Source organism: Protopterus annectens, chromosome 14.part0 (genome assembly GCF_019279795.1).
Source record: "Protopterus annectens isolate FY-2018-M chromosome 14.part0, PAN1.0, whole genome shotgun sequence".
In the NCBI taxonomy this organism is placed as follows: Eukaryota; Metazoa; Chordata; order Ceratodontiformes; family Protopteridae; genus Protopterus; species Protopterus annectens.
Genome location: NC_056748.1, coordinates 892,944,448 through 892,961,432, shown reverse-complemented (window position 1 = coordinate 892,961,432; position 16,985 = coordinate 892,944,448). Strand labels below are relative to the sequence as shown.

At 39.9% G+C, this 16,985-nt stretch overlaps 1 protein-coding gene across 1 annotated transcript in view; it reads right to left on the bottom strand.

Moving 5' to 3' along the window:
• Nucleotides 1-493: 493 nt before the first annotated feature.
• The window catches only part of LOC122788744 (myoferlin-like), a gene marked incomplete at its 5' end in the record, with an annotated part of 518,429 nt that continues 501,937 nt past the window's right edge, over nt 494-16,985 (bottom strand). The window contains 4 exon segments of the mRNA XM_044055638.1: nt 494-1,079; nt 1,606-1,753; nt 2,165-2,274; nt 11,231-11,418. Of these exon segments, the coding sequence (XP_043911573.1) occupies nt 1,044-1,079; nt 1,606-1,753; nt 2,165-2,274; nt 11,231-11,418 (482 nt within the window).

The window sequence follows — 16,985 nt, the reverse complement described above, 5'->3', positions numbered from 1 at the left end:
TGATACAAGACAAAAGCACCTGTGGTGAAGGCAGGGTAGTTCTGAATTACTCTTTTATATTGTGGCTTTACTTTATTCATCACTAGATATAACACATATCTTTTTACAACTCTCTGAGAACTTAAATCTATAATACACACCAGCGCAGAAAATGTCTCAGACTTTTACTTTATACATTAAAACAATATAATTTCCCCAAAAAAGTATCTCACTTCCTCCCTTCAGGCAGAATGGTGGATCTAATACACCTTGGAATTTTATGTGGCCTTCTGTTCCACTTACCTTTACGTAACCTACGTCTAAGATGTAGCAGGTATGGGCTTTTAGATAGTACACAGAACTGCTGTAGTCTCCTGCTAGCCCATCTTTAAACTTAATCTTATAATTCCACTGTACAGTGTTAAATTAATGTCAATTTCTCAATGCCTTACTTGAAAACATTTCCCCTTTTATTTGCACTAAGTCGTTTTGGTATGGAATTAGGTATCAAATATAATATTTACTTCAAAAATATTTAATGCATGTCTTAGGATCTTGATTTTCAATGACATTTCTGCTAAGTATTACAATGTCTCAGCAAAATACATACATACATATTTATATATATATATTTATATAAATCTTTCATCATCCAGACGGCTGTGCAAGAAAATGACAACATATAAAGTGTGCTTCATTTTCCAATCGATGGGAAATGTAACAAATATGAAAGACAAACTACAACAAACGGCACATTAATGAGAAATACTGAACTGTCACCTTAACTATATTCAGCAAACACAATAAAGGAAGACTTAAGACAGTTTACATAGGTCTTTGGAAGCAGTAATACATATATACACATAAAATGGCTTAACACCACTCATGACCCCATGAACCTCAAATAACCTTGGTTAAAGTCTTTAATCTTAATCTGTTTGATTTTTTTTTTTTCCTGGAGGAAGGCAACATCACTGCAGTCAGGACAGTGTAGCTTGCAGAGTTCAATCTAACAATGTTCAACAAATTCTGATTTCCAGGTCGTCTTGAAGGCAACTCTTAGCTCACACTGGTTTAATAATTTTCATTGACACATAATTCTGGAATAATAAAAAGAAATACTTAATGAAGTGGCAATAGCATAAATGATGTTCACATGTTTTTTCTTACTTTTAGATGTTACAGGAATAAAAAAAAAACAATAAAAATGTGGCAACACACATAGTACTTTTGCACAGGAAAAACTGCAAACAAAATTAATATTTCATTTGATGAACACTGGAAAATATGTTCTGGAACTCTGTAATATACACACAGTATGTTTGTGTGCAACTTCTGTCATAAATATAAAAGGCATTTGCCAGCTGTCATTCTTTGTTTAGAATTAGCACTATAAACCTGCATATTTCAAGATGCAGGCAGTCAAACAGAAGCATACACACACAAACACGTGCTCGCAAGCACTTAATCACTATTGTCTGTCACAATAAAAACAACAAATGGATGCTTGCACCAAAGCAGGTTACAAATAACTAACGGGCACAATTTAAGTTACTTATTACTGCATAAACCAAAATGGTATAGTGTTATAAAGGAAATAATGTTGTAAAATGTAAAAATGGTTACCGGCAATGAATATAGGAACACTCCAACAAACAGAAGAACGATTAGCAAGAGTATAATGCCCAGGAAAATCCATTTAAATTTGCGCCACACAATATATTTCATTGTCTTGCATGGGTTTGTGAACCACAGGAAAGATGTTTCTGGTCGGCTGTATTGTGAAGGAAACAAAAGTATTAATCAGCCTAAGAAACACTGATGTCAAATACTTGCTTTATGGTCTTTAAAAAGTATGCTATGCTCTTCATTTAAAAGCTCCTTTCTAGAGTTCATTAAGTCTATGACTTTCACATCAGTCTTCCACAATATTTATCAAAGCTCTGAGAAAATGTCACATGGGTAACAATAGCTGAAAAGATATACAGAACCTACTAATCAGACTCAGAATATATTTTTAAATGGACTGTGTAAATCTCTGCATGATCTTAAAACAGAGCTTTCTTCAGAAAAACACATGCTAACCAGAATTTAAAACTGTGCCCTGCAATGAAATGTATATTGTAACTAGTGCCATAGACTGATAGGGTGGGTAAAACAATGGGTGTTAACAAAATGCACTTACTTTGGTGGATCCAGTTTGGGGTTCATATTGGGTTCATCTCTTGCCTTGCCAGAAGGTCGCTCCTCTGCTTCTTTTTCAGTGACAATTTCCAGGGTCATTTCCACTTTACCCTTTAGACCAAATGGAAAAAATATATATTTAGCTTGTACACAATGTTGGGTCTATATACTTTGTTTCTTCTTACCACATCTGAAGACATGAAACCTTAAATGATTATGGCTTTGGACTGCAAAGCTCGAGATGAAATCAAATCATATCAGCTCCCAGCAATGTACTAAGTGGGTAATAATACCATAAACTAACTGTGCTCTAGGGTTACATTGGATAAAATGGATTAGGCTCTGGTTCACATGAATATCCAAATTACAAAATAAAAATACCTCAACAGAATTAAAACACTGTATAACAGTTAAAAGTAGCAACATAGTAACCTCAAAATTACAACAAATCTAGTATGTTATTCTAAATATTTCCAAAAGTAGCCAGCCTTCAAAACTCAGAATTTCATACTGTACTTCTAGACAGCTGTGAGCATCCACTTTTTGTAGGGAGCAAATAAATCCACCAAATATAATGCAATCACTAAGTGTTATGGACATTTTTTTCCTGAATGAAGTGGTAGGATAAAAGGAAAATCAGGGATTAGAAATATCTACAGGATAACTTTTATGGGACAAACATTTTGACAAAAACACCATTTCTAAACCTCAGTATTTCTTCAAGAGGTACTTACTGTAATATAACCAAACAATCCAAGGCAATACTCTGTTTTATAAATGAAACAACAAATCTGGAATATGTAGGCTTCAAACACCTTTAAATTTACTTACTATAATGAAAGGCTGCCATCCTGAACTGTTAAAGCAGCAGTAAGGTTTTTGTTTCTCAATACGTGTCAATTTTACTGCTACTTTCAACACTATCTTTAATACTGTTGTCTTGCAAAATACAATACTTCTTAAAGTGACATACCATTTTTGTGTCAACATCTTCCTACTGATCTGTACTGGAACCAGAAACATATCAACACACAAGGAAAACAATACACAGATTTCAGCTGTGTGGCACACAGGGATAAAGCCCTAACTGTGTCCCAGATAGTTTAAATAGTGACTCAGGCCTTGTTAGATCTCAGTGCGGGGTGACGGAAAAGGAGAGGCTATGGCTTGCCTATCTTCAGAGAAGGGTGTGGTGATTCTTGGCTGGCTCACATATCATGCCAGTGCTATGGTGGAAGCCTCTAGTGCTGATTAAGAGGCAGTACAGGGAAGGACGTGACTTCTGTCTCCCTAAGCCAGTGATGGTAACTTTTTCCCTACATGTGAAGGAGGGGGCATGAATAAGACAGGTCATTGGTAGCTCCTTTGGTGATGTAGGTGAAGATGCCAAGCACCAGGAGGTAGGGTTAGAATACGAGAGAAAGCCTAATTTGTTTGCATGGTTGGAAGGTCTGTTGCAGAAACAAGGCAAACTCAGGGACTGCCAGCAGTGGGTAGAGACAGTGCCAAGCAGAGGGTTGGCTGATGAAGAAGGAATCTGTTCTCAGAACCCTGGTCTAGCAGATGGGAGAATCCTGTAGTGTGGGTGAAGGAGCATTTTATGGGTTAAGCTGCATTGAAAGCTGATGATCTGTGGATGCCTGAGATAAGAAAGTCTCATGGCTGCCTGGATAATAGATTCCCTGAGTGAGTCACCCCAATACAGTACTGGGTACTGTTGTGTTCTTGTCTTGTGCCATTAGATGGAGCTAGAGGAAGGCAGGAGGAGGGAGACCGAGTCAGTGGATGTGATGAGGACTGGATGTTCCTGTTCTTGTTGGACTGATGTTTTCTTTTCCTGTTGTAGCTTTGAAAGATTGGATTAAAACCTTTACTATTGAACTTGGAGTATCTGTATTAATCATCTGGCAACTTAACAGTTTGGCGACAAGGTACTTACTTGTTTCTGCTTGTTTACAATGGCTGTTGCTGCTACTTCTCCTCCACCATTTTTGCCATGCCCAGGTGAACCTGCTATGCCATTTGATACGTGGCTGAAAATGTTTATTACATGCTGGTTGTTGGTGCATCAGGAGATGAATGGCCGGAAGCATGCAAAAAGGAACTTCTCTTTCATTGTCTGGGAACAGGTCAGAGACTGTTTTACATGCTTTCAAACCATGATGCCATTAGGGCTTCACAAACTTATTTTGCTCTATGGGGAAATGTTGTTGCGGAGCGGCATGCTTTTAGAAAACATGCTCAGGCTGCCCATGTGGCTGCATTACAAGACTTAATAGTTAAATGTGAGTTTGATACTAAACTGGATGAAATGTTACGTGATCAGTTGGTGAAACGTGTCTAGTCATCGTATACGTGAATGACTGCTGTTAGAACCTGACTTGACTTTGGATAAGGCTATTACGACTACTAAGCAAACAGAAACTGCAGGTGAGCATGCAAAGTTTATTTCTGGTGATATACCAGTCCCAGTACAGACTTTACATACCCAACCTGTGTCTGCTGTTGGTCGCCACTTTCCAAGCTCCTGCTTGTTTTACAGCCTAGAGCTGCTACACCTTCTGCAGCCTCTTTTCCAGCTTGTTATCATTGTGGATCTGATAAGCATCTTGCCAATGATAAACACTGTCCTGTTGCTTCTGTTAAATCTAACAACTGCCGAAAGACTAGTCATTTTGCATGTATTTGACATTCTTTGCCTACATGGTCTATGCAGGAAGTTGCCGTACCTTATCTTCAGATCCTTTACTTAAGCGACCATGCATTGTCTGAGAGAATCCGTTGCAGTGTCACAATGAAAACTTCAACTGCTACTGCACTTGTGGATCTAATTGTAGATTATGGCTCATCAGTATCCATTTTGCCTAAATGTACATATGATGCACACATTTAAGGGGAACCTTTATTGCCACCATCAGTTAAGCTAGTGACTTATTCCCATACTTCACTTACTGTACTTGGCTGCTTACCAGTTACTGTGTCCAAAGATGATGTTACATGCTCTACATCTGTTTTCATTGTGGAGTCTGGAACTGCTTTGCTGGGTATGGATTTAATAAAGGGTCTACATTTGTGCTTTAACAGCAGTAGTGTCTTAGCATATGCTACCACAAACCTGGTTCCTGTCATTCATCTTTCTACAGCTCTATAACCTCCTCTGACTCTGGGTTGTGAGAAAGGCTTCATACACAAAGTTGAAGCATTAGCTTCTGTTACTCCAGTACGACAAAAATTACGTTGCTTACCTCTGTCGGTTTGGCAGGATGCAAGTGTGGAGCTCAATCGTCTTCTTCAAGCAGGGATTATTGAAAGAATTGATGCTTCTCCCTGGGTCTCGCCCATTGTGATGGTTCAAAAGAGGACTGGTGGTATTCGCCTATGCGTTGAGTTGACAGAACCTAATAAAGCTATCATTATGAACAGTCTTCCTCTTCCATACTTTGAAGAAATGCTATCCTTGCTGAAAGGAGCAACAGTGTTCTCTACCACTGATTTAGATAGTGCATACTTTCAGTTTTTGCTTCATGAAGACAGCCGTGACTTGACTGCCTTTATTACTCATGACATCTTGTTCCAGTTTTGTCGGGTTCCATATGGGTTAGCATCTGCTACATCTGCTTTTCAAAAGATGCTTTCTACAGTTATGCAGGGGTTGGCAGACGGAAAAATGGCATTCTTCCCATTTATCTAAGACAAATGCACCTGAGATGAATGATGCTTCAAGGGATGCTCCAGTAGAATTCTTGCTTCAGTCTAGAGTGACACCATTGCCTGACTCTCCTGACATTCCTCCAGCTCATGTGAAGAGGAGACCTCGCTGGCTTGAGGACTAAGTTACATAAATATAAATGTTGATGTAATTCAATCTTCATTACAATGGTAATGATGTTTAATTTACATATTTTAAGTGTAGTCCTGTTCTTACAAGGGGGGGGGGGGTAATTTGTGTTCTGGTCTTGCACCACTAGGTGGAGATAGAGGAAGGCAGAAGGGGGAGAAAGAGTTAATGGCTGTGGTAAGTTCCTGTTGGACTGATGTTTTCTGTTCCTGTTGTATCTTTGAAAGGATGGATTAAAATCTTTAATATTGAACTGGGAGTCTGCCAATATTAATCATCTGGCAACTTAACAGGTACTATACATCCCATTGTTTCATAAATCCTGACTTCAGGCCTCTACCTGTCTTTGTGTCTTTCGGCTTTTCCCGGTTAGGGGTCGCCACAGCGGAACTCCGGTCCGCTAATGATTGGCAGTAGATTTTTACGTGCTGGCTTGCCGGGCCTAAAGCACAACCTTCAACGAAGGAACTACCACTTAAAATCATTACTCAGGGACACAACCTGCCTATATAACCTCGGCTGTGGACTATCAGTGCTGCATTCCACAGCCTCTATCCAATGTATGAAAAGTTCAGTGATTAACTGCTTCACTGTCTCTCATACTTAAAAACTATTCACTTTCAAATCTACACCAAAAATGTTTATTACCTATTATTTATGATCTAATACTAGAATTGCAGTTCCATAATGTAAAGTTAGTATTTGTTTACTACCAGAGAAATAATTTTCTGCTACAGCTTGATGCAAACTTTCAGTGTTTCTATGAGGCAAGGGGCAGGGTAATTACCTACACAGAATCTAGTCAGCATCAGTCTGAAAGCAGTTTGAAAAAAATGCAGCTGTGAATTAGCAGTATATGTGAATACAGGGATCATTGCTGAACTACTACTCATAAGGCACGGGATTTATCGAGATATCACCCAGTGGACTGGTTTCCTTCTAATATTGTACACAAAAGGGAGACCAACTCTGCTGATATATGGTGAGTTCCAAGATACCCTAATGCCAACAAATGTGAATACATCAAATGCACAAAAGTGGTCAGAATTGACTACCATGAGCTAAGTAATAAGACCCTAATGTGCAGACTCCAATGTTTTGCAGGGACATGGAAAACATACAGATTGATAGTTGCCCTTCTCTCTCACTTCCCTGGAGGCTATCAAGCACACTTCACTGGCAAGTTTTTAGGATTTTTTTTTTTGGCGGGGAGGTCACTGCTACTGCATCAATGATATCCATCAAAATCAGCTGTTAGGTAAATCACTGCTGTGCTGTGTTCAACAAAAGGATCATTGCTGCAGTAGTATTCCTAAAACATAGGAAGAGTGATAAAAGGAGAGACAGCCCAGACGTTAGCCCTAGGAAGGCTGCCCTTCATCGGCAGTATTCATCCAGCTTGAAATACATGGAAAAGTATGCAAGGAACTCAAAACAACTGGGTCACAAATTCTTAAAGGCAGGAGGAGCTGCTGCTGCTGCTCTAGTAGAATGAGCTTTTACCTTATGGTCTAGGGATTTCTCATGATGGACATGAACCACGATGTAATCAGCAGGCCACATAGCAAAGTTTAGGTACAGCTTTTCACAATCTATTACATCTAGAAATGTTTTAGCCATATCTCTTACATTCCTTGGCCACAGCCAATGCTGAATGGGATGAGAACCTGTGGTCTGAGGTTGGTGAGTCTTTTTGCACTCTACAGTAGCCTTTATTTGATTTCACCAGCATTTCAATGTTTTCTTTATAAATATGAGTACTCCTTGCACAATCCTACTGGTTGTTATGATCCCAGGAAAAAGGGGCATTGACGGTTAAAGTCCTTAAGGAACACTTGGCTACAAGTCACACTTGTAGGTAAGTTTTCCGGTGGCAGCATAGATGTTTGAAAGATCTGTACCAAAATGATACACAGTAAGAGATACAGTACTACAAATTATCAACAGATCACGGTAATAAGAATTTACAATAACAAAGTGTCAAAACAAAAAGGTTCCCACTTTTTGGGTACTTTTCACTATGGGATATGTTTAATCTCACTGGAAACGGGCATCTCAGTGTAGCCAGAACAACAGTGAAAGCTGATGCAAGCTGCTCTGTCATTTCTACCCACTACTGGTCTGATGTCTACAGTGCAAGGAGACGTCCAGGCCCATGGGTGATACCCCAATTATTTCCATATTTCCATATTTTATGACTGCTACTCAGAAGTAATACCTACAAGGATCACTATGGCTTTTCTTTTTTGGGGATCTGCTGGCTGTGACACCATCACCTTGTCAATTGCTCAGTTACTAGATGACTTAGCTGCTCTCAAGAATAGTTCCACTACAGAAGACCAACTAAAACAGATACAGGTAAATGGATGCTACAAATCAACAGCAAAATTACCTAAAATAAGGAAAAGCAATGCTCCAAAGGAACGTGTATTCTCTTTGCCTTCAGCTGCTTCTGAGCATTTTTTCTTGAATTTTGTGGACCTGCTGTACTTCTTTTGCACCACTTAATATAAAAATGGATTGCTCTGGAAGCCCAACCCCTACCACAAATCAAATAAATCACAGCACTTGGTATACGCTATCAGTTCAGATGGACAGAGATTGATAATACAGACTCATGCAAACAGTACAAAGAGCAAAAAGGCAAAACATAAGGAATATTATAAGAATAAGAACATGTCTCCTCATTGTAAACAAGTGCAAGCTTTCATACTAATGGCAGGAAAAGTAGCTTTCAAGGAAACTTCAGTTAGTGTATGTCTGAGAAATGGCTATGCTAAATTCCACTATCTATAAAATAATATAGAATTAAAAAGGATGGGGAAGTGATGGCATCATCCAGCAGAATTGTTCCCAGTGGGTGGAAGGATATTTTCAAATTAGGCTTTCTCCATAAATATCAATACATGCCATGACATTAATATTCTATAAAACTGAGAATCAAACTTAAGTTGTAAAACAGCCACAAAATGTAAACCAAAAATCGATTCAGGTATGGATCTAATTATATCCTTCCAAATTCACAGGGAATCGCCCATGACATTTCCATTCCATGTTTGTGCGTGGCAAACAGATATGTTAGTCTCATTACCACTTCCCCACCCTGTTTACAAAATAATCTCCATAATGCTACAACTCTAGCCGCCCTTATACAGTACGCAGATGACTCCACTATCATATGTTCTGCCCCAACTCTACCTGAACTACAGAACTTAACCCAAATATCCCTCAATGCTATTGAATCATGGTTGGCAGAAGCTCAACTAATCCTGAATCCAAATAAAACCAAACTTATGCTCTTCCACCTCACTAAACTCAAACCCCAATCCACTTACTTCAATATCACATCCAGCAATAAGACTTTGATCAAACCACTACCATCCATCAAACTTATTATTTATCAAAATCTGAAGTTCGATCTACACCCTGCCCAGGCTGTAAAAAAAAGTACACAAGAAAACAGGTACCTTATACAGATGCAAAAACTATCTAACCACAAACTCTAGAATAACCACAGCCAGAACTCATCTTCTGTCAACTTTACTATATGCCTTACCAACCTCTCCAAATCTGACCCAAGCAAGCTAGATGCCTGTTATAATACGATAGCTAAATTTGTCATTAGCTGTCCTCCTAGAACCCATCATTGTAAGGCCTTGACAACTATCTTGGTTAGAACTACCCCACCAACTCATCCTCATACAACTCTCTACTACCCATCAAATGTTCAACAAACCCGATAAAACTCCAGCTCTACAAGGTCTCCTCAGCCCTCATACAAGTACCCGTCCACTAACAAAGCTCTAACTGAAGTAACCAGGAGTAAAAACAGCTCATGTGACTCTGTACTTCTACTACAGTGCTAAACTGTGGAATGCCTTAACACATAAAATTAGGACTATAAATAACCTAAAAAACTTCAAGCAAACCACTAAAGCCCATCTCACCAATTCCTGGACTTGTACATGTCGTGGGCATGAGTAGCTCACACCATGGAACTAATTCATTTTAACGTTTTTAATTGCATTTTAATTGCATATGTATTGAACATTGAATTTAGGTCATATGACTACGTTATGTTGTTTTATTTTTTTTGTTTCTCACTGTCAATATCTATCCGTTTTTAAGTCTTCAATTTGCTATGTTACCTGTACATAAGACTAAGTATCCTAACTGTACTCTCATTGTATACAATGTCACTACCTGCTACTATTATAACAACTGTCTTCAACAAGCATCGTTATAAAAGATTATTGGTATTGTCTTCCACTTGACTAAATTATGCTGTTTTAATCTTTTTACCATTAAGAATCTCTGTTACTATTTTTTTCTTTATTGTATTATAAGATTTTTCCTACTAACAAAATAGTCTACTAACAATGGAGCTTTTCTCCCTGGGCCTCCATTGAAAAAGGATTTTATGCTCAGTTGACTCTCCCGGTAAACAAATGTAAAATAAAATAAATATATTCAATACCCCAAATATCCAACACACACAGGTCCACATGTAAGAAAACAAAGGAACCTGCTATACTATTAACTTGTACTAAAAAGGCCTTCCTTAAGATAAAAAGAAGCTTTTGCTTAATACAGCAAAAAGAAAAAGATACATCAAAAGTTTGATCACACTTTCTGCAGATGTACCAGTTCAGGAAAAAAAAAATCAAAGGCCTCAGTACTATGTGATGTGTACGCAGGTCCTGATGTTATGCAAAAGACATAACACAAATGTGGACAACAAACAATGCAGAGAGTACCCTGCTGGCAGCCTGCATTTATGATTTTTTTTATTATTCACTGAATCCTTTTTAATTACCCACTTTATCCTTCTCAGGGCCAAAGGATGCCAGAGCAGATCCCATTGCTCACTGCGAATAAAGCAATGAAATGTTACTTGGATATGGTGCCAGTCCATTGTAGAATGCAAATTGACACACACACACACACACACACACACACACACCAACTGGTAGTAACACTTACATATGCCCAACATACCAATGGTCAATGCTCACATACAAGATACCCACCAATGGTCAATACTCTGACACATGGCACACACCAATGGGCAAGTTAGATAGGTACCAACTTATCTGTAAGCACATCTTTAACAAATAAATATATTCAGTGCATCATCCCAAGGCTAGTTATAACAGCAACATGGAAATATGTAGTCAGATTCTGACTAGGTTGCATTAACACTAAAAGAAAATGAAAACGTATCCATACTGCTAAAATCCGGGTGCCATCTTTCTCTGCAATGCATGGCCACCATCCTTTAATCGACTTCTGTTCAAAAAGATTTGTAACGCTTTTGGGCTTGACAGGTTGTTTATCATCTGGGATCATGTCTATGTTGCACTTTGAGGAAGTTTTTGTAGGAACTATTATGTTATGCAAATTAAGTTCCAAGTAACCTGGTCAAACAAAACAAAAACATTTTGTTACAAAAATCTTAGACATGGATTTCAAAACAGAGCACTGCTCAGAAATCTGTTAGGTGTTAAAAGACTTCATGCTTGCTGTTACTACATTAAACTCTTAATTTTATCACACCAGAATTAAGTAGCAGTAAAGCTTGTAATCATCTGTAGCAAAAATGAACTAAGAAAAAAAAAAACAAATGGGAAAAGCATGATTTATTGCATGTAAATGGAAAACAAATTAAACTTCCTGCACAATATTGGCAGAAAAAAGGAAACAGTGCTTAAACAAATACAGCTTATGTACACACATTTTGCCTAAACATAATGGAGCCAAACCTTTTAAATCAAACTACATAATGAATAAGTGATTTTCAGAATGCGCTGTGAATAACAGATGCCCATCTCAGTATGCATCCAGCACCTAAAGTACCTGAATAGTATTCACAATCAGTAAAATGACAAGATTCTGCATCCCGGAAATAAAGGGTCCAGTTCAATGCACACATACACAAATCTATACATCCATCCATCTATCTGTCAAACAATGAACACAGACCAGGATTCACAGAGGTGTTTTGTGGTATGCAGCATGAGTTCTGCAACACACAGTAGCAGCAATTGAAAGTCCCATGCCATGCTACATTCTGGGAAACAAAACTCACTGTAGAACATAAATGCAAATGACTGCATAGTGGCATGCAAATGAAACCAAGAAAGGAAATTTGGCCAGAATGACTTGCAAATGTATGCAGGGTGAACACAGTCATAATTTAAAGTCATACAGGGGAAGTTGCACAGCGATACATGTTCAATTACAAAAGGGTAAAACACACTGAAAGTATCAAAAATGCAAACACTGAGAGCTTTAGTGTTTGCAGCATCAGTCATGCAGCAACATTTACTGGTGATAAGTGATGTCGCCAGGTGACATCCATCACCAAAAAAATGGTACCACCAGTGGGTTTCATACCACAATTTCACCGATCAGCAGATTATTTTTCTTTTTCTTCTGAGAAGACTGGGACATGGTGTAGGCCGTGGTTGATGTGTCAGCCACACACAGAACTGACAGGAATGTACATACACAACTGACAGGAATGTACTACCTTTATATACCTGTGGAGGTCAAAGAGTGTACATGCCTCTTTGTAGTCTAGCTACAAGGACCTTTCACTGACCAAAAGGGAACAAAATTAGGTGTTTCTGAGGCCTCATAATATTCAACAAGCTCCTTAACAATGCTTCTACATTTACATGATCCCACAAGTGGAAAATGCAAACATTGTTTACCTTGACACTGCCCAATGCCCACACGAACCAGGTACCACAGATTGCAAACATGTAGCAAGAAAAGGGCCAATTGACCAACCCACCTATCCACTCATCAAAGAGTCAAATACATAAATAAATAAAACCCTCACGTGGCAAACAGTCTCAAAGGCTTGTGAATAAGAACAGCTAAGCAGTAGGTGTGTGACACATAAGGAATGTGATGCACCTGTAGTGTCCACATATCATACATAGGTTCATAGGTAGGTACTAGGCTATTGGCCCAAAGGCCTAAGTAAGCCTAGCCAACAAGGTTTCTTGGCTTATGCCACCTAAGAAAGTTATTTTCCTGTACCCCTGTCGAGCAGAGCCACAGAAGTGATCCCGGGGTGTATTTCCTATTTCCCATCCACTCATCAAGATTTTTCTTGAAGAGTGCTAATGAGGAACTTTGCTTGACATAGATGGGTAGCTTGTTCCAGAGTATGGGAAGTCTCTGGGACAGGAATCTATCCCTCCAGCATATCCTGTTTATTGTGGTGACAAGGTTTAGTTCCCTAGAGTGTGTAGCTCGGAGGGATTGGGATTTCTTTAGGTGCAGCATGTCCAACAGCTCTGGGTTTGACATAGCTTTATATGTTAGGCAGAGAACACCTCAGAGTAGGCAATATGCTACGGAGTAAAGCTGGAGTTTTTTGAGATGGTCAGTGTAGGGCATCTGTTTGAGGCCAGTAATCCTCTTTCTGAGGTACTTCTGTGGCCTTTCCAACTGTTGCAGATGTCTTCTGAGGTACACTCCAAAAGGGGAGTTAATTAATTAATGGGTCTAATGAGTGTCAAGTAGAGGGGAACAATGACCGCTTTTTTCCTGGATGAGAACCCTTTTGTGATGAGGTGTGCCAAGTAGAAGGATTTCCTGACTACTGTGCCGATGTGATTATCAAAGGAGAGACTACTGTCCACCAGGGTCCCAAGGTCTCTTATCACACATTCAGCATTAAGTAGATTGCTGCCTATGTGGTAAGTTCATGGGTACAGAATTTTTACCAAAGGGGATGACAATGCACTTTTTGGCATTGAGCTTGAGGCCATGGGTCTGACACCAGGCATCTGTCTCAGCGAGGCCCTTCTGTAATATGACCACATCATTTGGGGGACTAAACTATGGCTCCTAGTCTGTAGTCATCTGCGAGCTTCATTAGCCAAAGTCATTCTATGTTAGCCTGTACTTCAGAGAAGTAGATACCAAGCAGGAGAGGTCCAATGACTGAACCCTGTGGTACTCCACTTGTCACTGGTTTGAAGTCATATTTGGAATCTGCAACTTTTACAGTGTGGGTTCTGTCAGTAAGTCAGTTGGCAACCCATCTTGTGATGTAGGGATTTATACCTAGGTTAGTGAGTTTAGCTATAATTGCAGAATGGGGGATGGTGTCAAAAGCCTTGGCCAGGTTAAGATAGGCTGTGTGAACCACCTTACCCTCATCTCTGGCTTTGGTGACTGCCTCAAAGAAGTCGATCAGGTTCAGGAGGCATGATCTTGCCTTTCACAAACCCAAACTTGGTGGGGTCCACAGTTTGGAGTTTACCAATGTCTTTGTTTATGAGTTCCATCATGATACGCTCCATGGCCTTACAGACCAGGCTCATCAGGCTAATAGGGCAATAGTTCCCGGGATCAGTGGTGGCTCCCACTTTGTGGAGTGGGATAACTGTTGCTGTGCACCATTCAGTGGGCACAAAGCCTGACATGAGGCTATGATTGAACATGGTAATTAGGTGGGGAGCCAGTTCATTCTGAAGGTTCATGTAAAACGCAGTTTGAATGGGTCACACACACATGGCAGCTATTTTGTCACATCCTTCATATTAACATTACTGAACCACCTACCAGGTAAGTGCAGACACTGTGGCTACCACTTGTAATCAGTGGTTACATTTCTAGTGGGTTAAAATGGATTAACCACCCTCAAACACTGATACTTGGCTGCAGACGATGCTGGACAGAACCCTGGCTTTTGACAAATGTATGGTACCCATAAAGTCTGACCAAACACTAGTGTAACACTGCACATGCAAACCTGCAACAGAAGTGCATGTGTGTTCTCAGTTGTCTTAAAGCCCACTTTATTGCCTTAATATTTCCAGTGAGGGACATGCCAGAATTACCCTGCCAAAGCCTGCAGGATGTTCCCAGCATTTGCATGCTTTTAATATACTGGGGGAAGCAGGCTGGCTAGCCCCATGACACCTGTACAATCAGATCACACAGACATGGCCATCATGAGTAGGTGCATCATCATCATTATGGAACAGCAGCAAGTAGCATCTGCACTAACCCCCCCCCCCCCAAACCAGACAGCACTGGACACAGTACATGGTACAGAAGGCAAAGGGGCTGACAGATAGTCCAGAGCTAGCAGCTTGAGGAGTCCACAAGGAGCAGTGTCACATAGTCCAAACATGGCTCATGCAGTGTTAATATTAGGCTATGTTGGTTAATGCATAGTTGGGCCACAATGTGCATCATACATTCAACGCATACACCACACAACAGGGCAGGTACAGTGGGTCACATTTATCTTCATGTGTATAGCTGACTAGGAGCACAATAACTTAAGGCTATCAACACACACATTGGGTGGAGCATGTCAAAAGAGCTAAAGGATAGGGAGCTCAAGGTGATGGACTTACTGTGTGAAGAACAATTTCCTCCTATGATGGAGTGAGAGTTCCAATATGTGACCATTACCTGGGGCCAATCTGCTGGTTTGTTGCACTAGAATTTGCAGTTCTACTATACAGACATCTGATGTATGTGGCCCTAACCTGGTGTGTCAGCTGTGGAGACAACTGTGGGTAGGTTCATCATGATGCTAGTGAACACTAGTCCTAGGGGATTACCCCAGTAATGTCTTCTCCTTACAGGGACACCAAAATCTGCTCTGGATCTGTTAGACTGCTGTTCCTGGGTACCCCCATGTGGCAGAACTCTCAGATGCAAGGTCAACTGCCTTTGTTTTGTCACTGTGTAGAGTGTCAGTAACATGTTTAGAATACTGCCATAACGTGCAGTTGCACCCCTAGGGCACTTCTATTATGGACCACTACCTGCAACACCTACGATAAATACTTCCTCTCATCAACAGGTGACACCCACATGTCCTGAATGCTTTTAACAGGACATCATTTTCAGCATGGCTGAAACTGTCCATCCTCTCTCATCTACCTTGTCCTCTGGACATGCAGATACCTGTGAACAAATAACATTGAGCTACAGACTATACACGAGATTTGTAGGATAACCGCTTTAAACAATGGAGTAACATGGTTATACCATATTACAATCAAAGGGACAGCTATAGTGGTACTTCATGCTACATCTGAGGACAACTTTAGGATTAAATACATGTGTACTTGCAAAACACTGGCAAATGTGTACTTCCTGCAAGCCTTAAAATAATTTTTTTGGCATACAGGTATGCCCAGGGTAAGGAAACAACTGCTGCAAACACTTGGGACAACTATGGAAAAAAATGGTGAAAATTCTATCCTACTAGGATTGGTGGGGGGGGGTGCACATATAGACACGTGCTGTACTTAACATCATAGGTTACCATTATAGAGTAGCACAAGACAGTCTCTCTCCACAAGTACTGACAGGCATGAACAGGAGCACTTGCCTGATATTGTGGGCTACCTTGTTTAGTACAATTTATGTACAACTATCACGCACACAGGTACCCACATTCATACTGCTAGCCCTTTGTAAATTGGAATCCTGTTCAAGGGTGTACATCCACAGAAGGATAATCAAAAACAGCTTACCACACCCATAGACTACGGAGTACCTTCTCAAAGCTAAAATTAAGTATAAGTGAGTCAAACCACCACGGTCCAGCCAAATAAATGTCCAGAAGATACGTGAAAAGTACAGTTGTGTACACTTACCATAAATGTAGATGTTTGGGTGTATTCGCTGTTGCAGTCATCACATTTGGATTCTCTGCCTGCAGGTAGCCCTCAGCCAGCCTGAATACCAGAGTCTTGGGATTTCTGCATAGGATGTTGTTGCTTCTTTATTGATGTTAGGTCATCAGGGGTATAAAACATGCAGCCGACGCCATTACATCAGCTTTTCTTGCCCCAGATGTCAGGTGCCCCTACAATAGGGAGCAATTAAATGGTATGGTAAACCCCCATCAAAAAGCAAATGCACAAGAAAAAAATAAATATACCAACAAGAAGGAAAGGTAGACCCAAGAGAAGTCAGGGGGTTGGAGGGAGGG